This window comes from Rhipicephalus microplus, chromosome 3 (assembly GCF_043290135.1).
Source record: "Rhipicephalus microplus isolate Deutch F79 chromosome 3, USDA_Rmic, whole genome shotgun sequence".
In the NCBI taxonomy this organism is placed as follows: domain Eukaryota; kingdom Metazoa; phylum Arthropoda; class Arachnida; order Ixodida; family Ixodidae; genus Rhipicephalus; species Rhipicephalus microplus.
The window spans coordinates 185,897,109-185,921,202 of record NC_134702.1 but is presented as its reverse complement, the minus strand read 5'-3'; the positions used below and the strand labels follow the sequence as shown (position 1 = coordinate 185,921,202).

At 44.7% G+C, this 24,094-nt stretch overlaps 1 protein-coding gene across 1 annotated transcript in view; it reads right to left on the bottom strand.

The window, feature by feature from the left end:
* The window catches only part of LOC142804073 (trafficking protein particle complex subunit 11-like), a 145,709-nt gene that overhangs the window by 36,618 nt on the left and 84,997 nt on the right, over positions 1–24,094 (bottom strand). The window contains exons 20-24 of the mRNA XM_075890622.1: positions 17,661–17,872; positions 16,027–16,202; positions 11,996–12,090; positions 6,135–6,194; positions 5,403–5,528 (exon numbers count right to left, since the gene is read on the bottom strand). Coding sequence (XP_075746737.1) covers positions 5,403–5,528; positions 6,135–6,194; positions 11,996–12,090; positions 16,027–16,202; positions 17,661–17,872 — 669 coding nt within the window. The remainder of the gene's footprint in view (positions 1–5,402; positions 5,529–6,134; positions 6,195–11,995; positions 12,091–16,026; positions 16,203–17,660; positions 17,873–24,094) is intronic.

Here is a 24,094-nt window from a genome sequence, read left to right as displayed (position 1 = left end):
ACCTCGCGACCGTGGTTGCAGTAGTCCCGCTGGTCTTAAAGGTGGAATCCTACATCTCTGACAGTCGCGACATGTGCGAACGTAGTGCTTGGCAGTCTCTGCGAGACGTGGCCCGTAGTAGGGGTGTTGAATCCATTGCAGCGTGCACGTATAGCCGAGGTGTCCGAATGATGGCTCATCATGACACGCACGTAAAATGTCACCCCGAAGCATAGTTGGCGCAACAAGCAGATACATAGCTTGTGTAGGATGAAAGTGCTTTTTAAAAACCCCATCGCAGAAACAAAAGGAGGATAGTGAGCGTGCAAACCTACGAGAAGGGTGGAAATTGCGTCCTTCCAGGTAGTCAATGAGCGGGATGAGCTCCGAGTCATGGCGCTGTTGCTCAGCCAAGCGGGTTGCTGATACGGCAGAAAAAAGGTGTCGTCTTCAAGGTCAGTGTTGGCATTTTCGACCAGTTCACGTGAGAGACAGTCGGCGTCGGTGTGTTTCCGCCCAAATTTGTGAACGATGGTGACATCGAAATCTTGTAGTCGAAGGCTCCATCGTGCTAGACAAACTGAGGGATCTTCGAGATTTGCGAGCCAACAAAGGGAATGGTGGTCGCTAACTACCCCGAATGGGTGGCCATACAAGTATGGGCGGAACTTTGTTATGGCCCAGACAACAGCGAGGCATTCCTTTTCGGTAGCAGAATAGTTTTTCTCTGATGGGGATAACGTTCTGCTCGCATAAGCGATCACGCGCTCTACCCCATTATGCCACTGAACTAATACCACTTCCAGTCCAACGTTGCTGGCGTCAGTGTGTAATTCCATGTCGCGCTTTCGTCAAAATGACCCAGTACAGGCGAAGCCTGGAAGAGGTTCCAGAGGGTGTCCAATGCATGGCACTGATCGGAACCCCAAATAAACGAGACACCGTCTTTTGTAAGCTTGGTGAGGGGTTCAGCAATCTTCGAAAAGTTTTTGACAAAGCGCCTGTAATACGCACAGAGCCCCAGAAATCGGCGTAGGTTGTGCTTATTTTGGGCATGGGAAAGGCGACAACGGCGTGGGTTTTCTCCGGATCTAGGCGAATGCCGGCATGGCTCACAACGTGACCAAAAAACTTCAGTTCTTCATATCCAACATGACATTTCTCGAATTTGAGAGAAAGCCCCGCTGTTCTGATTGCCTGAAGAACTGCCTAAAGGCATTGGACGTGTCGTTCAAATGCATCTGCAAAGACCACGACGTCATCAAGCTAAACAAGACATGATTGCCATTTAAGCCCCTTGAGAACCGTATCCATCATTCTTTGGAAAGTAGCTGGCGCTGAGCATAGACCGAAAGGCAACACTTTAAACTCGTACAGATTGTCGAGAGTGTGAAGAAGATGTGCCTGCAGCAAGCAGCATCGCCAACGCCCGGCTCTCTCGACTCGTGCTTCGGTTCGTTGCTGTGCCGATCGCTGGACGGTTCTTCACGCTATCTCGTCACTGTCTTTAAAGGCTAATAAACCTCCTCACAGGAGTAATAAACGCCGTCTTTTCGCGGTCGCGCTCATCCACTACGATTTGCCAGTAGCTGCTACGCAAATCCATGGAGAAAAAATATTTAGCGTTGCATATAAAGTCCGAGTCATCTAACCGGGGTAGAGGATAAACGTCCTTTTTGGTGACCTTGTTCAGTTTACGGTAATCAACGCAAAAACGCAACGTACCGTCCTTCTTCTTTACTAGCACAACTGGCGAAGCCCAGGGACTGGTCGATGGCTGGATGACGTCGTCCTGAAGCATCTGCTGGACTTGGTCACGTATAGAGTCTTGCTGTTTTTGCGACACCCTATAGGCATGTTGTCGGATGGGTCTATCGGTTGGTTCCGTGATGATACGATGCTGAGCATGTGGTGTCTGTTTAACCTTTGACGTAGTGACAAAGCAGTCTTGAAATTAGCCGAGTATATGCAAAAGACTTTCTCATTGAGCCGAAGCTAGTTTCTCGCTTACGTTGAGAGTGCTCGCGAAGGCCTCGTCAGGATGGCCATGGGATGAAAATGAGGCTAACGTGGATGAACCATCGGCATCGGCAAGTTCTTCACAATATGCAATGGCAGTGTGTCTCGTTAGGTGCCATATTCGTCGCTGAAGTTCGTGACCAGCAGGTGAAGATGCCTGTTGCTAGGCTGAATGATTCCTCGGGCAACACAGATTTGTCGTAAAATTAGGAGAGACAAATTAGCCTCTGCAATTACCGTGTCAGACACGTCCTGTCCCAATTCTACTTTGACTAAGAGGCTGCTCCGAGGTGGGAGAGTCAGAGAATTGTCGGTAACACAGATTGCTCTTTTCTGGAATGGTGTACTGTCAGTTGCAGCGCAAAAAGGATCCTCGAACGACAAAAGTAATTCCCGGAGGTCAATGACAGCGCCGTATTCACGAAGGAAGTCCATTCCTAGATTGAATGGCCGAGAGCACACGCGCAATACGAGGAAAGAGCCCGCAAATGTCGACGTATGTATTCAAATGCATGCCGTGCACATACCAGTAGGCATTACCAGATGGCCACCTGCCGTGCGCAACTGGTGTCCTTGCCACAGTGTGGTAACCTTCCTCAGTTCAGATGCCAGTGTCGCGCTCATTACGGAATAGTCGGCACCGGTGTCGACGAGGGCGTTGACAGCATGATTGTCGGCGAAGATGGTGATTTCGGCAGAAACGATCTTTCTGCTGTCGGAGAGCTCTGCAAAACCGGAATGGTCCTCGTCCGGTTGTTGCGTCGAAGGAGGGTCTTTTACTATTTACCGGGCCACGACTTCACCCCCGAAGTCACTGTTCCTAGTTTCCACTGCGGGGACTTGGTGACCGGCTCCTGAAAGGAGCGGAAGACGATGAGGGCAAACTGGGTGATGTAGACCGGCGAGGCGATGGTGATCTCGACTGGTGGTGCTGAATAGTCAAAGGAGTTCGCTGGCCCGTAAGATAGGCTTCGATTTCAAGGGGGCGCACTCCGTAGCGTGGGCATCGAGCATCAGAGTGGAAGTTGCGGAGATCTAGTTACCGGTATTGACAGTATTGACACGTGACCTGCTTCACCGCAGTGATAGCAGAGCGGACGGTTATCCGAGGTGCGCCACGTGCTTACCTTGCTACCACTTTGTCTTGAGGCAGACGGCAGATAGGTGGGTGTGCTCGGAAACCTTGAGTGGAGAGGCGGGCTCGAAGCAGTGTCGTGGAATGACTGCATAGCCTGGTACCTTGGCCGCATAGCAAGATCTGTAGCCGGTAGCGCAGGGGATCGCAATGCCGCTGCGTATGTCAGGACTGGGGCCTCAGGAATCGGTGGTGTGATTGGGGCCAGGGGTGTGACGGCCTGCCGGACTTCTTGTCTGATTACATCCGCAAGGGCTGACACAGGTGGATGGGATCCCACTGCCTGAAGCTGTCACCATTCGTCCTGAACGATACTTCAAATGAAGTCTGCGAGGTCCTGTCTCTCGTTGTCAGAGCCGATAGAGCATGTGGTGGCCGGGATCTGGCATTCGTATAGTGACAACCGCTGCTGCAGAGTACGTTCCATCGTAGTTGCCTCACTGATGAACGTGAGGATTGCGCACGAGCCCAGCGAAAAGTTGTTCTTTTACTGCGCGCATCAAATGCCGCACCTCGTTTTCCTCTGGCATGGCAGGGTCCGCGCGCTTGAAGAGCCGAAGCATGTCCTTGACAAACATGGATACTCATTCGTTCGGCCGCTGGTTTCTGCAGGATATCGCTTGTTCAGCCCTCTCCTTCCTCTCGGTGTTGCGATAGGCGTCAAGGAGCTGTTGGCTAAACTCTTGCCAGGTTGCAAAGGAGCCCTCGTGGTTCTCGCACCACGTCTTCGCAGCATCCTCCAAGTAGCCTCCAAGTAGAAGTAAACTCGGCACAGCTTGCGAACATTGTCCCATTCGTTGATACTGGCAATCCGATCAAAGTGGTCGAGTCAGTCATCAACATCTTTGAAGATGTCTCCATGGAACGGCTTTGGTGTCTGTGGTGCATGAAAAACATGCGCGAAAAGAGAACCATGGGCATCGCTGGTTTGGAACGCCTGGCTTGTCATTGGGGTTGCCATCTTTATGGGTGTCGATTCCAAGGAACCAAATTCAGGGGGTAACCCACGCAGGCAGCAGCTGCTTCTTGCTCTGGGAGATGTAGCTGTCTCCAAGATGGCCGACACAGCCGATGTACACGTACCCAGCGTATCCACCAGTAATGTCACGAGCAAAACAAGGCCTACAGCCTGGAGTTCACCTGAACCAGAGCAAGGAAAATGTTCTCTTCTTCGCAGTCCAAAACAAGTATGAGCCTCAGTGGCTCGTTCATCAATGGTGGCAATATATACTCCAAGAAAAAATAAAGCCAGCCCCGTTCTGAGCTCACTTTTCTCGGCTTTCAGTTTTTGTGCAGTTACTGTAAGCTGTCCTTGTGCCATGTCAGAACAAAAGATACCATCGCTGTTTTTAGCACTTACTTCTTGAGACACTGCTGAGTGCTATAATGTTCCCCACTTCTGCCTTCTTTGACCTCGGTTCCTGGCACACCATACAATATTTAATAATAATTTTTGTTCTATACTTTCTAGACAGACAATAAGCATAGGATGTTTCAAAAAAGTTTTTATGCTTATTTGAATACTAAAATATAAACGTTACACTTTTAGAGCACAGAATGGGCTCTTGCAGATATGCTCGTGCAAAAATCTTCACAAGCTTATGTCTTATTAATAAATTTAGGGATTAGAATAAGAGCTTATCAAATGTTATAAAAATGTAAGAGGTAGCTCAATACTGATTTCACTTCTAAGCATAACTAATTCCCTTAGCACACTAAATTAGATAACAATTGTTAGCAATCTATGTCCCCAAACCACTACATGATTGTGAGATGCATTGTAGTCTAGCACTCCGGAAATTCAAACTACCTGGGCTACTTCAATGCACACCTATCTCTAAGCCTATGGGCCTGAAGCATTTTCACCTCCATCGAAATGCCGCGGTTAGGATTCGATCACGCGACCTTTGAGGTAGTCGTCATGCACCACACCACCGTGGTAAAAAAGTGTTTTATTGGCGAATCTCCATTGAATTTTACTTTATACATACATATTTTATGGTACATGTCTTTTGTTCTTTTAGATTCATTATATTTGTACAGGAAAGCATTTGAACATACATAGTAAATAAATAATTTTTATCCTTTCTATTTCTACTTAAGAGCAGTTTTGTACACATGTGCTTAATATATAACAGCTTGACTGAGACTTCATTTTTGTTTATACGTCATGTGTTTACTGAAGTTTATAAATGTGCATAATAGTTTACTCTCTCTATTTTGCGATTTGTCATATGGAATGAACAATGTTCGAGTGCCCGAGGCGAACCTTGAGGTTGAGCAGCCTGGCTGAGAAAGCGAATGGCTCAATGCACTCCAGGTCGAGGAAGATCTCGCGGCAGCAGCTGCAGCACAGAACACGGCTGTCCACCTCTACCTCTGTCTTGTATTCCACCTGCATGGTAGTCGAGTTGTTTGTTCATCGGCTGCTTGCTCAGGTAGACATGTAGGGTGTTCCATGTAACTCCAACCAAATATGTATCAAAACAAAAAAATAGTGGTTAACCACAAATGAATGAAACCGATGACATAAGGTTTGCTGCACTGTTCACGGTATTTCCTCCCTTGCACTAAATCGTTTAATTGAAAGCACCGCAAAATAGCGCCTATAATCTTTTTGGAATGCTCCTACAACACAAGGAAACATACTTGACCATAAAGTGAATTTTATAAATACTGCATTATTGAACTCAGTTACTGCATTATTGAACTATTAATATTAAGCACAGCATAAGAGATGCCTCAACAAAAGCCACACGATAATGAATATTGTGCTGTAACTTTTTTACGCCGTGAAATGCCTCCCTGCGTAGGTTACAGCGTGCTCGTCGGGATGACAGAAGAGCGAAAGCGACAAATTTCAGTAACCCTACTTGCTCTTGATGGATTGGAGAAATTTTTGTGCCAATCTATTCGTGAAGCAATAGACTCCTATTTGGGGCCATTTGACGAGCACTTGAAGAAGTGATACAGGTGCCCTTCAACTGAATCCACTGCTCACCTTGACGAAAACCCTGCGTGTTCCAACTTCAGAGTTCCTCAGCAGAACAGTCTGCTTTTTCTGCAGGGAAAAAAAAAACTCTACTTTAGAATGCGGGTAACACTCAAAGAACAGGATCACATACTACATTGCGTGATGGCTATCACAATCCTGAACAGAAATTGAATGATAATGACTGCATGGAAGCAATCACCACACATTCTATTTCCTCTATCATCGAGTTTTGCATTTCCACATTTCTATTCGAATGTGCGTGATACACACTTTTGACCTCGGTTCCTGGCACAAAGCACGTAAGAAATCCTTGTGCCAATAAGACAACCAATTACCAGTGCACACAAGGAGCTACAACTGTGTACTACAGCTGCCAAGCGACATCTTCAAAAGCCTGAGTCTTATAGTGGCACCAACAACAGCTCATCTTATGTAAAACACACAGGAGAATTTTCCCACAAAGAAGTGAGCATAACTAATTTGGCCTAGTCTTCCTTAGCTGTTGGGCTTCAGTACTTGCAGGTATTATGCACCGGTTAATCTTGGTCAGAAAGATCCATAGAAGAGAAACGATGTCAAGGAAACAACTGCAGACCAGGCGTCAACCATGCTTGCTTCATTAACAGTAGACGACAACCCAGCCAGTGCCCACAACACACAGGCTATGACAACGTTATTAAAATAAATTCAGTTCAAGAGCTCCGCCAGAGAGGCAGGCCATGTGGCGGTAGCGAGAAATAGTGGCGCTGTAGTCATACTTTGCTTTCATGGCCGGCACATGTTATGATCGGAGGCAGCAACGTGTGAGCGATTACCGCATATGCTGTACTGTATTCACACGTCACGTCTCAGACTGTTTTTGGCATTGCATAGTTTCTTGTATGAGAACGCATTTGTCATGTATGAAGCGTAGCGAGGAGAAAAAGATTTATCTACTGTGAGGTACGCCGAGTTGCTTTGCGCCGGGCTCCAACAACAGCAACCACAATGACAACTCCGCTTCACACAACTTGTTTGTTTATTTTATTTATTTTATTTGTTAACATGGTTACTCAGTAGCAGGGGCCAAAGTAAAAGCTGCTATAAACAGCTTGAGAAACTTATATTTATAGCCCCTGGTCTGTTTCGCCCTGCAGTGATGGGCTAGTAGATAAATGATCGTAAGGAAATTTCCTGTCTAGCCTTGCACCTTACCCGACAGTTCATATTGTCGTGCAAATAAAAATTATCATTCCATTCCATTATTATTATTACATGCAGCAGCATTTGGCTGATATGGCAGAGGTGCCGTCACTGAGTATCATATATATTGTGTGACAACAATACCACAACAGTGACAAACACGACAACAGTCGAACCCTTTTAAGAGACATTGATATAAGAGAAAAATGGGTATGAGAGACACCAGTGTGCGAACAGTGAAATATTGGTTGATAGAAAAATGTATACGTGGTACTCTGCTTATAAGAGACGTCTAGCATAAAAGACAAGAATTGCTGCTCGGAGCATGCCTCTAATAAAGGAGCTTAACTGCATTACCAAACTTGGAGGACGCTTGAGCTCGGCCTTCAAGAGTAAAACGTGATAGCGTAGTCGGGTTCCATGCGAATCACCTTCTGAATTATTAGCCTTGCGTCAGACTCAGTGCTTGCCTCAACCGTGCCGTGAGGAAATGAATGACTGTGCGTGCAACAGTGTCTGCTTTGAACCATTGTAGAATGTCTACTGCTAGTGCAATTGTTAAGTGCAAACTACGCCATAATTGTTTCTTTTGCAAATCAGCAAGGAGCCCCACTGCACGTGCACAAGGCAACATGCAAACATAACTTGTTTTGTTTCGCTCTGTAGTGCCCGAGCCTTTTTAACACCCACATTGAGGGCATTTCACATGTTTTTGTGCCCTGGCGCGATTCTACGCTTCTACCACCCAATATTGCATGCGTTAAAGAGATTTCTTCTTTTACATGAAGAAAATAAGTGTAAACATAAGGCCTCCTTTCATTTTTTGTTACACAAAATAATAATGAGAACCTCTACCACACGACATTCATTCTTTCGAATCAGTTTCAACCATTGGCGTGTCTCTATGGTAGAACCTCTGATTGCCACACAGACAGCCCGAGATTAATTCTCATTCGTACTGAAGTTTTTATTATTTATTTTATTGGCAGATTTCTCGAGTTTTTTGGTCATGGACAAAACGTTTTTTCACTTAAAACCAGAGACGCCAATATTAGAATTTCTGCGAAATGGGCTCCTTAACGTAATCGAGTTGAAGTGATATACAGAGCATAAAAATAAGCATAGGTTAAGAGACAGACATTTATTCGACATATGTAATATGAGAATGATCAAGCTACACACTGAAAGGTATTCAGTCAATCAAGCTACACACTGAAACCTCTAACAAAAATAAGCCAAGAGACTGACCGGAGGAGTGAAACAAGTTGAGACCATGTTACTATAGTCGAGGTTTCGAATCCGCCTTGATTGATGATTGATTGATTTGTGGGGTTTAACATCCCAAAACCACCATTTGATTATGAGAGACGCCGTAGTGGAGGGCTCCGGAAATTTTGACCACCTGGGGTTCTTTAACATGCATCCAAATCTGAGCCCACGGGCCTACAACATTTCCGCCTCCATCGGAAATGCAGCCCCCGCAGCTGGGATTTGAACCCGCGACCTGCGGGTCAGCAGCCGAGTACCTTAGCCACTAGACCACCGCGGCGGGGCAAATCCGCCTTGGCGAAGTGAATCATTTGCATGCCATAATGTGTCCTTGATTAGAGTATAAACCAATTAATGTTCACCCCTCACAGACATCTGAAGAAATTCAACACAGTTCAAAAGGTACGAGCAAGCCTTGTATAGCAAAGATAGAAAGCTCACTGCCAAACAAAAAGTCCATGAGGTTTAATTTGAGAATGACGACATCGTCATGCAGTACAGTCATGTTTTACTGGACAAGAAGTTTTGATCTCATGCGGAAAATGGAGGCTCACGCCTGGCACCCTTCCCCACTTGCTCTCAGCAATTCCACCGCACATATCAATGCCGAAATGTTCATAACCAAGGCACCAATGCTCCCCGAAACTCATGGCACCCCTCGAATTCGCAGTGCCCAGTTTGAAGGGGCCGCCAGAAATACAACAGCAAAACGAAAGGCATGTGATGAACAATGCCATCGATATGCAGATTTGCATTACATTTACATTCTAAGGGTTAACAACTGTTGCGCTGCCTCAAAAGCAATAAATTTTCTTGCTTTAAGACTGTATTTACCCGCGTAATGAATGCACTCACATAATAAATGCACCCCCAAATTCAGCCATCAAAATTTGAATTTCTTTTCCCCCGCGTAATAAACGCACCCCCTACATGCATCCGCTGCCGTTTCGCTAAGCGACATCTGGCGCCTCCTCACCCGTCGAATCTCTTCCGTTTTTTTTTAATTACTATGCCAATTCTTCGGACACCTTGACTTGCTTTCTCCCCCTACTCCTGCCCATTGCCACGTGCCATATTGTTTGTCTTTCTATCCGTGCATGGCACATCCCCTGTCTTTTTTATCTGTGCGCCACAGCATGGTTCACAAAGGGTGCAAGTGTAGAGACATCGTAGCTGATAAGCACACAGCCAGCGAAAGTCAAGAAACTGCCAGCGCTAACCAACGATCGTTACCTGCAAATACGAAACTTTAAGGCCCAAGGACGTGCACATAATTTTTGAGCGGTGATGACAGGATTTGCTGTCGTGAAGGGTCATTTGTCGCTATCGTGTCGCAGGTTTCTGGAAAACCAGAAAAAATTGCTTGTTGCCCAGAAAAGATCGTCACGATTTCTGCAACATGGTAGCACCCCGGATTCTCACTTCACTTGTTCTCTGCGCGTACAAGAACTTCTCATATGGAAGTGAGCGGTGGCCATAGTGCGTCATTATTCTTGTTATCGATGATTTGTTTTGATGCTTCGGGGGTAGCTTGCTGCAATGTTGGCTACTTGCTGCAATGTAAACAGTGTCGTCACGATCGTCATGCGAGGTTGCCGTAAAGTTTGCAAAGTGCGTTGTGGCGTAGTAGCGGATGCCTTCGGGCGCCCTTCGAGATCACAGCAGATACGACTGTTGAAGTTAAACGATTGCAAGAAAAGATGGCCACAAAATGCTTTTATGGCGTGAGCGGGTGGCGCAGGGATAGCTTGCAGAAGATAGCGCCATTAACCACCGATGATGAGTAAAGTGCAACAAAGAAGCTATTGCCAAACAGTCTACGCACATGTCAATAGCGAAAAGCTAAGCGATCTAACTTTTTTTAGATTACCGCATTTTTTGCTACCCTGAAAAATGTTTTCATAAAATTTGTTGCGCATAATGAATGCACCCGCAACTTTGCTACGATTTTTTAAGAAAAAAAGTGTGTTCATTACACGAGTAAATACGGTATATATTTCCATTATTAACCAACACAATTGCATATAAGTGGCCATCTTTTACTAGTGACCATGTTTTGTTACATTTGCTTCAAACTGCAGCAGTAGATATTTTTCTCAATTGCAGTGTTCTCATTTCTGAACCTTATAGCAAGTAACGGGGTGTTGCACATGTGGTGTCACTTCTTCCCAGAGCAGCGTAGTCCACCAATAAGTAACGTACAATGAGTGTACTATATTTGTGGGTACGTTTACAAAAAAAACGAATGAGTGACAGCGTGCAAAGAGAGCCTAGCATCTCTCACAAGTACACATGCGGCAGCCGCGCCCAAACCACACGAAAGTGCACTCACTCAGATGAGGTGTTTTCAAGAAGGCTGCTTAACATCATCCTCATTTCTATATTAAAAACAACTGAGAAAGCTGTCAAGAGGACTTTGACAAAAACACCACAGTTGATGACCTCTTTTGGATTGCGCTTGAAAAGTTGGAGTGGATGCCGCTGCATCTTTAAAGTTACTACGTTCATGATTAAAATGTGATGGCTAGAGTAGTGATGTTTCGTATTGTGATGAGAATATCCTTTTTTTTTTCTCTCTTTTTTACAAAAAAACAAACAATCAGGAGCTTTTTGAAGGGGTGGAAAATGCAAGGAAGAAGGTGAAGTTGCTGTAACATTTCACACTCTGTTCTCGATTGATAGCCGCCGTGAATACTTGTCTGGTGAACAGTGTAAAGCATGGGTACTGTTTTTCAAGAGTGTCTTTTTTGTAACTAGTTGCTAACACGTGTACTGTTTTTCTAAAGCATTTTTCGTATTACAGTAAGTCAAATGGTTTGAGACTTTTACAGACATTATATGTCCCTTCTCACTTAGGCAAGGCAGCTGTGATCAAAATAGTAGCGAATGTCATAAAAACTATGCTGAAAATGCTCATTCACCTAGATCTTTTCCCCTTGTAGGTTAAACGCAATGCAGACAGCTCAAACATAGACAGGACATCGTTTCTTGGCCAACTTGCAATGAGCAACGCATCCGGATCACTCTATATAGGTGAACTTTTGTGCATTCACCTAAGCAGTCCACAAATAAGACACGAGAATGATGAATGTTTACGTTTTATAATAGTACAAGAATGTCACTGCAAAAAACAGCCAAGTAGACCGGCGTGGTACTCTGCCGTATTAGACGATAGCGCAAACTCTGACTGCGGCACCGCAGCCGCTGCTAGTACTCGCGAGCGCCGTTCAACCCACCCTCCTTTGCTGGCAGAGATGCAGAGCATTGGAGCTGAGTTTATTCTAGTAACAGTGGCCTGTGCGTTAACATTGCATGCGTATAAACAGTGCAAGAGAAGTTCCTGCTATCTCGAGGTCACTGCAGGGCATATCTCAGAGCAGCACCCTCTAGGGCAAGTGACCAATGATGCAACTCACCCTACCACCAGCAGGAATGTCTTCGATTTGAAATCCCCTGATCTTGTTGGATGGTTGCTTCGGCACCGTGGGCGTCGGCTCACATGTGAAGTGGGCTGCCGACACAGAAAAAATTTCGTTGCATGACGACAAAGGCAATGTAAAACAGCAAGTTCAATCATCACAGCCACAGCAGTAGCCAAGTGCAACACTAGGATAGGTAATGTTTCTTTGCTATTTCCTTTTTGACGTTAGCTCCATATTTTACCGATCAAAATGTCTAAAAAAATTCCATGTCGACGTACTGCTCCACGTTTTCTAGTGGGTTTCAAACTCTGTTGGTCCTTTTAAGCACACAGTACTAAGCCCATTGGTTCCAACACATCCATTTGCTAGGGTTCGCTATTGTTTAAACGCCAAGCAGCAGCTGCTTCAGACACATCTTCCATTGTCCTAGCCTCACTGTAAATATTGCATGTTTTCAAGCAGGCTGCATTACCTTGCACTACAAATAAAAAATTTCTGGAGGTTCACAAACGTCACTGCTTCTGTTACAACAACCTTTATATCTTATCAACAAAATTTTGGAGCACTTTTTATTTATTAATTTATTTATAAAATAACGCCAGCATGAACTGTGAGCAGGGTGAATATGGTGCATAAAATACCAAGATAATTTGCACAAATGCATAAAAATAAGTTTTGCGCAGGTTTTGCAAGTAGTTTCACGTCAGAAATAAAATTTATTTATAAAATTGCAGTATTTATTTTTATGCTACAATCTATACATATAGTTAGTATAATACATATAACACATACTAATTTTAATAGAATATACTTGTTACATGCCAAGCAGTTTTCTATTTGGGCCTGTTCATTTTGCATTAAGACGAGTACAGTAAACTCTCAATAAACGAAAACCTGTTGAACAGAACTACTGCTTAAATAGAGCAAATGACTCTGCTATATTTGGTTTTAGTCTTGTATTCGGCACCCTCATTCATCTCTCAGTAAATGAAACTTCCGTTAAATCAAACATATTTTTCCAAGCCCTTCGGGTTCCATTTACTGAGAGTCTGCTATAGTGGTGTCATGCATAGGGGACGGAACAAAGGATACAAGATGGTGAGACACACCGTCACGCCCCACATTACCATAAGTCTTGTGGGGTCTCGAAGTGGAGAGCGCCACGCTCTTAAAGTGAACAGGCACAGTAGACGCGATCGAAACAAACCACACAACACTCATTTATTCAAGTACCTTTAGAACGCCGATACCGCCAGCCAAATTAATATCCAAATCGTGATCAACAGGCTGTAACAAACTTACCCAATATTACACGACCCTAAAAAAACCTACCTAACACAAGAACACACTCAAGGCGGCTTCGCCAACGCTTGAATTACCACGAGGGCTCATGGCAGACCCACCGTAGAGACAACCGTTCGCGCCAACCGCCACGCGCCATAGAAACCCGCTCATCTCTCCTATCCCGTCATCAAGGTTTGCCGCCAGGCGCACAGCCGGCGCTACCGTTCTAACCATGATGATGATGGTGGTGATAAACGCTCGCAAGTAGAACGCCATCTACCACTCGGTAATTGTGAACCCAAAATGCAACCTATGTGCGAAACACGTGCGCAACGAGGCACAAACGACTTTACAGGAAGTGTATTACCCCACAGTTTAAATGAGCTGTGTGTTAGCAAATTGTAAATTAATTTCAGAAAAAAAGTAATATGTCTGAATGACACAGCACACGTATGGTGATGTCTTCATGGAATGAATTTGCACTGCTTCCATCTGCAATGTTGTTGAGTCACCATGTGTACAGTAATGTTTTCTTTGGAATTGCACTGCTGTCATGCACTGAATGCTGCTAAATTGCACGGCTGCGATGTGCAGTGTTGAGAAAATGTATAGAAGGGTTCATCCACTCTCACTAATAAGGTGTTGTAGTTTGTGCTCTGCATGCGTCATTGTGTTCTTTCTTCTTCACCATCTTCTGCACAATGCTGCTCGTCTAAAAGGGCCTGTGACACGCAATTTTTTATGACGATCTGTGTAATGCAGATTAATACTTGTGAATTCACAGATAAGCTGGTGAAATTTAAGTACATTTGATTAAGTACTTAAGGGAAGGGTAAGCAAAAATATTAAAAGAAAGATTTTTTTTTTTTGCATTATTTGAAATCTGCAGCCTTTTTTGAACCCGGATCAGTCATTTGTTTGTCTTAGTACAATTTTTTTTCTATAAAATGTCTCATTTTAAAACTTGTCCAATGCCATGCTCCCATTCTTATGCAGTTGGGGTTTCCTTGCAGTTCCAAGCATAATAGCCGTAGGGAGAAGCTACAGCTTGCAAGCTGGAATGCATCTGGCACATTCAGAAAAGAATGGGTCCAGAGCTGTGAAAACAAAAGAAAGCAGAGGCATCAAGCTGTCTATCAGAAAATCTCTATCAGGTCTGGGATGTCTTAGTGGTGTCATCATCGGCAAGCGCCAAAACTATTATAGTGGGGCCATAAAAAGAAATAGAGTCAGCTTGGAGGGCATGCAAAAAGCTGTGCGGTTCAGATATCTTCAAATGGCATCAAAGGATATCAATCAATCCCACAGCGCTTGCTTGAAGAATGCCAAAGCCTCGTGTAAATTCAACAAAGCCCAGTTAAGTGACGAATCATTCGTTCATAAAGAACACCTTCCAGCATTTGTTATTGAGGCTGTTAAGCCAAATCATCTGAAACTAGCTCATCCATATTTACTTCAAGAGAAAACTCCAAGAGAAAACTTAGAACCCTAGTTGTTGGATTGTTGTGCGGGAGCATGCTCCAAATCTAAAAAGAAACGTTTTCCTCGGTTATAAGACCCTGTAAATGTGCACTCTAGATATTTTGTTCACTTTTAATGATGGCAGTATAGCCTTTGCGTATGTGCTGAACCATGTTGGAATTTCGCTAGGGGACAGCACAGTACAGGGCTTATGGGCCTACGCACCCCTGAACTGCGTCGACAGTATCGAGTTGACCCGACTGCATAGCAGGCGACAAATGTGGCTCACCAGGCAAGACCTTTCAACACAACAAGAAAAAACGATATTGGTGATGCGTATCTGGCTGGTGCCGCGCGAACGAGTCTGTAAATTTGCTGTTATCTTGTTGTACTTTTAAGGTCATACAGATTTTCAACATTAAATGTGATTATTGAAACATGTTTTCTTTTGTACTTTTGTTCTTTTTTCTCAGCAACCGCAGTATCTAAAATTGTAGATTTCGGCCAGTATTTAGATAACGCAGTAGAGTTTATGCTGGAGCATAATTATTGTTGATTGAGGAAGTGCTCCTATGCAACACGACATATGATAGCAATTATCAAGTGGTAATTAAAGACCTGAAGTAACAAATTTATAAAAAATGAGCATTAGAATTTTCAGTGCTAAATCTGAAATGGCTCTTGATCATAATTTTAGTAAAATAATTACTGTAAGTTTTATGGTTATGGAAAAAAAAGGTATATAAACTTCACCTAAAGTACATGGCAAGTGTAGGGCTTACCCTGTTCCCTTAATTTATAATTAAATATTTTTATAAACTTGCAAACAGCCTGAGAGCCGTGCAACACTGGCGAACTTGTTAGCCGTGACGGAACAGGCAGCTTGCTATGCGAGTGTTTGCACTCCGGCGAACGATATCGTTCCATGGTGAGCGGTGCTTGACATCCAGATATTTTTTTTCTTCTAGCATGGCACTGAAATTGAAGAAATTTCAGGAGCTAAAAATTCGGTAGAAGGCAGCGTCTTCACTCCATGTAGCAGATGACATCACAGACACCTCGGCAAAATGCTGGTCACCAGTGGTGGGCGGGGCGGGGCCTATAGTTATAAACTTCTAAAGCTTGTTTAGCACTGAAATACTCTTGCGCAGTCTACTTTTCATTTATGTAGAGACGTAGTGAACCCTCCACCTTTATTTCCAGCTGTAAACCACAAATTTCTGGGTGACCCTGCCATGACTCCTAACTTGGTGTTCAGGTATGTTGTAATGGCCACTCACTGGTGCTGTAGTACTTGGGGTCAAGGTCGTCGGCCAGTCCGATGCTGAGGCAGACGTCGGTGAGCGGTGCGACTTCCTCGCTCACAATGGTGATGGCCAGCTGGTAGAACTCGTGTAGAAGCACCGGTGGCTTGTGATCCAGCAACAAGGACACTTGGGGACGCCTCGGGTGAATCCTGTCACCAACAACAAGCGCGGGACGTCACCTCTCTCAAAAGACGTCTTCGTTTGTAAGAGCATGCTGTCACGTCTGTGGCTCTGCAAGCTACCCCTTTTCATGGTGTCACCGTTAAGCCTAAGCCATTAGCCCCTAACGCTTAGCCAAAAGGCGGGGCATTACGGGCATTAAAATGAAGTAGCATATGGGACTATGCATGGCTACGCATGCCTATGCGCGAGATTATGTTGCCACTCGCTGCCATGGCAACAGGTGGTGCTGACTGATGCTCCCACGTCTAAATAAACATATATACCCAACAAAGTGTGCGCAGGGATAAGCGCCGTCGTAGCTCAGCAGTAGAACATCGGACGCCTTATTTGAAGGTCGCAGGTTTGGATCCTGCCGGCGGCAAGTCATCTTTTAGTCCACTTCTCTTTCTTCACTTATACATTACAATTACTTCTAATACCATCCGCTATACTTTCCTGGCATTATTGTCTGATAGTTACTCATGAAGTTTTTATCGTGCTCAAAGTGTCACTTGGTTCTTTTATAAAAAGAAAGAAATTTAGGCATGTCAGAACACTTCTTCACAATAAAGTCAGTGTCTCTATTCAGTTTAAGCCCCACCGTGGTTGTCTGAAGGCTGAGGTACACGGCTGCTGACCCGCAGGTCGCGGGATCGTATCCCGGCTGCGGCAGCTGCATTTTCAATGGAGGTGGAAATGCTGTAGGCCCGTGTGCTCAGATTTGGGTGCACATTAAAAAACCCCAGGTGGTTGAAGTTTCCGTAGCCCTCCACTACTCATAATCATATGATGGTTTTGGGATGCTGAACCCAACAAATCAATCAATTAATCAATCAATCATGTGTTCAGTTTAACCCTTCAAGGCACAAATTATGAATTTGTGCTAGACTACCTGCAATTGTGTCGAATGCACACAACACGTTTCCAAGTCGCTCAATATTACACTCTAAGAAATAAAAGAAGGTACGTAATATGTTGTTGTGTGCATGTTTCAATAATTATTTATAAATAAATATCTAATTATTATGCAGCCGGGCATGTTTGCTTTTATACATAAAAATAACCATACCCCTGACTCAAAATGTATACACAGTCTGTTATTGGTTGAAGCCATTTTGAGCAAAGAAAAATTATACTTTTGGTGTTGGTTCTGAACATGGCACAATGAACATCCGTTGAACAGCATACAACATTTGATGGGTCGTTCAGCATGCCGCATTCAGGACCAACGTCACCAAAGAGATCGGTCACAGTAGTATACAGCGCACCGATGTTACGTAAAAACAGTGAACGTACGGGAAGTTCAATTCACCTAATGCACTCGAATGAAATGGCAAAAAGCAAGTTTCATCCACATATGTGGAAAAAGCACCTGAACGGTTAATGGGTGTGCCCGTCACTTCTCGAATCACCACTGGAAATCATATACATCACTGTGCCCTAACCTAGTGGAGGCCACCTGTGGCAGTTGGTGAAACGCGACTTCCTCCTCGTGGCCAAAGGGCTTGTGAGGGATCGGGTCCCACGCCAGGCCCCGCCTGGCACCACCATTGTTTGAGCTGTTGCTTGGAGGCCATTCCCAGTTCCAGGCCAGCGTCAGACCGGTGGACGGCTCAGACGATGGAGGAGAGCCCAGTCGCAGATGCACCGAGCAAACCTTCAAACACACACATTGATGGTGGAGCACTCCATCACAGCAGTGAGCGCCCTGAAATGGCTGATTGGTTCTGTCATTAGGTTGAAAAGAAAGGCAGCAGGTTCTACACGTGGTGATCTAGCTTCATTATAGGAATTGTAGAGCAGTCTGAAGCAGTACATATAGTACAAGACTTACACACTGGATGTACAGTGTGAAATAAACGAAAATATTAAAAAAATGTCTTATTCATTTGTGTCATAATAAAAATATGTGACCAAAAAAATGTTGAGGCTTGTTTGTTTGATATAACATTAACAGAAAGCAGCAGACAATGAAGGCAAGGAAAGTATTGGGGCATTAAGTGCACTGTTTCAAGTGTATTCTAGTAAATCTGACATAGATGCAATTGAAGTACAGAGTAGCCCATCTATAATGAACCCACTAACAGTGAAATAGCTGTTATATTGAAGCCATATTGACTTCCCTTTCTAATTTCAGCATTTTCGATGTCTTTTAAGTCCAGTCTAATATAAACCTACCTCAGCGAATATAGCACAGCGTTTTTTCAAGAAATAGAAAGAAAATGCCATCAAACATTCTTTTGAGCTTTCGCGCGAGTGAAAACGGTAAAAAAAACCCTAATTCTTGACTTCCAGCAGTTTCCCCAGTATCATTTTCCCTTTTGCTCAGTTCTTTGCAAAGACTTGCTTCACTGCATCACACGATCACCCGGTGGTCGTCGCCAAAACAAGCGAACGCTTTCTATTCTTTTTTCCAGTGCCAGGCCGGCCGACTGCAGGGTAAAAAGTTGCTGGTATTTTATCTTGTCACACTGCATACTACATTCCCTGGCTTGCTTCACAAGAACGCCGCCTCAGGCTTTGAGCATTTGGCCATCCATGAGGCCATGCATAAGAATGCCGCCCCACGCTTTGAGCATTTGGCCATCCATAAGGCCATGCATAACGTTTCATAAATATACACTAAAGAGAACTCTGGCGCTAGTGTCTATAGGAGCTGCAACGTATGACGCTTCAGCAAGCATGGGAATTGTGGGTATGACATGGATTTGCCTAGACTTCGTACTTTACGTTTTTACGTTCTGGCTTCACGTGACTTGAAGCTGCTTTGTCACAAAACAACAATTCACAAATGTGCGCCAGTTACGCTTCACCACCTTAATTTTTTAGGCTTACCACTTCAAATCGGGTCAGAAAACCAAAAACGATTTGTTCTTTCCTTCAAAACAAAAACAAAACACAGCAATAAACGAAGCCACAAGTGCGTTCCCCACTCGCAAGCACAAAGACTAGGCAAATCGATGTCATACTTATAACGTACTTACTCGCATAATCCTCGCACTTTTTTTTGGCGGGAAACAGATGCAAAATTGGGGTGTGCGAAAATTAAGCGGAAAAAATTTTCCACGAATACGTACAGAGCAAAAAAGAAAATGAAGTGACCACAAATCGGAATTCTCACACCAGCAATTAACATCAAGCTTTGAGAAGTACTAATTAAAATTTACCTAAACAACAAAAGTGCAGGTTCAACACAAGGCAAGATTTATTTGAGACACAAAAAGTGCAAGCAAATAGTCGAGAATTAGAGTGCTTAAGGCGTTGCGGGCGTAGTGGTAGCGTTTGTCACTAAACAGGAGCCCTCAAAAGGTAAGCGAGACGTCAATATTGGGCTGATGGCCATTTAACAAAATCGTCTGCAGTTGCCTTCTGAAGAAATAAAGTTTACCATCAATCCCAGTCTTAGGCACATGAAAGGCCCAACATGTCTTGGTGGCTTTCAGCTGCCATCTCCAGTAGCGAACACAAACTTGTCTACTATGAAGGGCCTACTGGCGGCCCTGTTACCGCTGTTTAGTGTATGATCAATCACTTTCAACTTGAAAGCAACCGTGTAGGTTCCATATCGCCCCATAACGTAACAGATTACAGACATAACATACAAATCCCGCCGCAACGCGCACTTGCCACTTTGGCTTCTATTCAATTGGATTGAATTTCGGTGCAATAATAGTACGCTCTATGTTTAGGAGATGGTACCAGACGGCACACACTATCATCATCAGTGCCTAGAACGAGCAGATGACATTATTGCGGCAATTTTCGGGGTGTGATAATTACTCGAGGAAAAGAAAGAAATCGTATTTTTGTCAGGAGATGTGGGAGGTGCGAAAATTATGCGAACGCGAGGATTACGCGAGTAAATACTGTACTTCCCATGGTCGCTGAAAGATTGCAGAGCTAGAGTCCCCTATAGTTTAGGAAACTTTAGGAAACTCCATGGGGCCACACCAGCCCAATTGGGCTGCCACATCGTAATTTAAAAGCGAAGTAGGTGTGCTCCTAAATTGCTCTTTTTCCATGGCATGGCATTTACAGTGACGCCCGCCTAAGCCTGTCATGCTTGTTTGCGTGGTTGGCGTAGTTCGTGTACACAAACAAAGCAGTACAGTTCGGACAGCAGAAGCACTCGCACGCTTGCTCAGCTGTGTTCACTGATGAAAAGCTGGTCATCACTGCTCACTTGGACCTTCCCACGCTAACAGCTTTGCCTGCCTTGTGCACCAATGAACTCATTGACAATGTCTAGTCCCCTGATACCTGGAACGTCAACCTAATCCACGACCAAACGAAAGGTGCTCTCCCTCAATGTGAAACGTGCCATTTTGGATGAAGTTCACAAAAAAATCAAGAAGACTGACATTGCGCAGAAGTACTATGGTGTAGCCCGGTCCACTTTAGCGATGATCATAAAGAATGACGGCAATTTTGATGCTGATTTGGAGGACGACGTTGGCAGTGGTGAGCAGAAGCAGATCCGCACTGCCATTTGCGGCAATGTTAAATCGGCACTCTAAAAATAATTTGTAGATGCTCGCGCAAAGAACGTCCCTCTCAGTGGGCCAATCCTGCTTGCGCAGGCCGATAGTCTGGAGGTTGTTCTCGGCCATGATAACTTTAATCCAGGCAACGGATGGTTGCAGCAATTCAGAGACGGCTATGACATCACGTACAAAAACACTGTTGGTGAAGCTTCATTCCTTGACGAGGACCGTCTCCAGTGTTGAATGGAGAAGCATAGGTGCTGCATTCTTGACACATACATCAAGAGAGATATCTACAACACTGATGAAACGGGGATGCTTTTTCAGTTACTGCCAGCGAAAATTCTCGTGACAAAGACTGATAAATGCATGGGAAGAAAAAACAGCGAAAACCGCATCACGAAGTTGGTGTGCGTGAACATGGCTGGCACAGACAAGTGACCCCTTACTGGTCGTCAACAAGCATAAAGAAACTGCGGGGCTTTGCAAGGTGCTGTCAATGCCAGAAGCGTACACACACAACACCAAGACATGGATGACGGGGAACATCTTCCGTAAGTAGCTCACTGACTATGGCAAGAAAATGAGCTTGAAGAAGCGCAAAGTGCTGCTTCTGCTCGACAACTGCAGTGCACGCCATGTCAATGCACATCTAAGCCCTGTCAAGGTCCTTTTCCTGCTTCCCATTGCAACTGCTATGATGTAGCCAATGAACCAGAGAGTGATCAAAAACTTCAAAGTCCACTATAGCTGCCGTGTCGTTGAGTGTCTTCTCATCAACATCCGAACAGCTGATAACTCAGCTGACTTGAAGGTGCCACTGGTGAAGGCCATATTTTTCGGAAGTGAAGCCTGGAGGGACATGAAGTCTCCGACGATCTTTCAATGCTTCCAAAAAGTGGGTTTTACGTGGAGAAGCAGCGCTGCCGAAGAAGAAACAGCAGCAGCTGGTGCCGCGGCTGTGACAAGCTTAGGGCAGCTTTGGGAGGCCACTGGCAATGCAAGCTTTGTTCCAAGCCGGTTGGATTATATGGAATTCACTCTCGTGGATAAAGACCTCGTCGCAACTGCGAAGCTCACCACTGACAAACAAGCCACTAGCGTCTCGGAAAAGGAAACAATCGCCAATGTCAGTTCCTCAGGCCCCGAAGGCGATGACATTGCTGCACCTCAGTCCTGACCACTGGAGCAGCTGTCGCAGCTGTCGATGCAGTATTTGAGTTCCAAACCAGAGGATTGCGCTCAGATGGACAGTGTCGAGGCCAGGGTTCTGAAACGCCTGCTCGTGAAACGCGTCCAGGGGAGCCTTGACCACTTTTTCCAGGGGGTATAAATAAAATTTTTTACTTGGTCTGCTTATTGTCTGAACTTTTTATTAGAGTACAGATACAGCAAAAAAAGTGGTTATAGCAAAATAATGTCTTATTCCCACCAGCTTTGTTATAACCGGGCTACACTGTAAAGTAGACCAAAAGCATGTCGAATTCCAATGACGCAGTCGGAGCAAGTTTTTTTCTCCTTTAGGGGCAAGTGTGTTCCAATGGCAGAGTGAGGGCGGGAGTCAAAGGTTCCAATGTAAGAATTGGAGTGAATTCAGAATGGGAGTGACTCCGAGGAGCAGGAAAAGTTGCTCCACCAAAATCTGCAGAGAGGAGCGGAACTCGGCTTGCTGTGCTCTCGTGACACTGATGGGACAGGGTTTTTGCCCACAGTGCGAATGACCGTTCGCCTGTTTGGGGGTGCCGCCACTGTCACGTGTTTTAGCAGTAATGGTGGACAACAAACCAACTGGGCAAATTAATTCGTCACAGAGTGACAGCCAACAACTCTGTACAAAGAATTCAGCAGTGGAAATAGCGGGACGGAATACCCCACAGAATGTATTCTGGGCGACTCAAGGACCTATGCTTTTACCTTGCTCCCCATAATTGCTCTGGCAGTGCGGATTGTATTTTAATCACGGATTCGGAAGTGTTGCTCTACGCCCGAGTCGAGTGATCACTCACAGAGTCTGTCGGCTGCTCCTACTGCCCCACTGTAATTCAACAACAGTCTGCCATCAGCAAGGATCATTCCTGCAACCAATGCTCTTACCGAGTTATGGCAGCAGTCATCCCCTCCCCTCATACACTTTGTGAGGTATTTATTTGGACGCACACCCTGAGAGTGTCAGTCAGCAGCTCTGTTGTGTATACAGCAACAACTTGTTAACTCAAACTCACATACTATCTCGAAAAATTGGCTAAGTCAAAATTTTACGTGGCGCCATACATTTTCCTATACGTCCCATATATATATTTCCTTTTATCTCAAAGTATTTTTGGGTCAGATAGTGGATAACTGAAAATTTTGACTGAGAGTGGAGCGAAAATTCCACCGCTGAACCATTTCAAAAGATTCGTGCCATGCTGCCGAACCTTAAGACCATAGATTTTTTTTTTTCTTATTTAGCCACACCTGCCACTACATTGATGCTTTCTACGAAGGTGCGAAGTCACAGCCTAGTAACATTTAAACTTTGTCAAGCAATCCTGTGGCACGTCATGTGACACATGCGGGGAGGAGGGAGGCCTTCTGCCCATGCTTGGCATAGTTTTGTCTCGTTCGTTTTGTGCAGTGCACATAATTTTCCCTGAAATGTGATTACTGTTCATCTGCGCAAACCAAGCGGTATGAATTTTTCACTGACTGCGAGGAGAGGCAACTTAGCATAGCAGCAAGCATGTCATCAAAGCAGTGCAAGTTGCTAATGCTAACAGAAAAGTTGCCCTAATTAGGGAAGTGGAGAAAGGAGGCCGAACGAAATCAAGCATCGCCCTGTGTGAGCAGGATGTGGAGGTGACCGGAGAAATGACGAATGCCGAAATTGTTCTAACGGTCATTAACGTGTGAGACGACAGCAATCACGAACCACCTCGAGAGGTGCCGACATCGTCTGAGACGAGAAATTTGCTGCGCTTGCTTCAAAATAAGGCAGTGGCGGGGAAGATTGAGTGAAGCGATGCGTAAAGCAGCTGGAGGACGCCTTCCTAAGCCCGAGTATGACCGCAAAGCAGACGAGCATTAAGCAGTTTCTCTCTGCTAAATAAAATGGCAGTACGGCGAAACTCAACCAGTTAGTCTCTTATATGTTATTTTTTTTTTTCTTTTAAACCTGCACGAGAAGAAAGATAGAAAACTGCTGCTGAAGAGCCGGTTAGTAATAGTAATTTTTCTAAAAAAACATTTATTTTTCACGGCAATTACAGTAACTTTCTTTTTTTTTCTCTTTTTTTTTTCAGCCAAATTAGTTTAGAGGTCTCCTTATCATTTTATGTAGTGGTATATTTTGACATGTCAACTGCTGCCGGACCACTGAGGGACACTAAAGTGGCAGACTGTCACGGACGGCCATT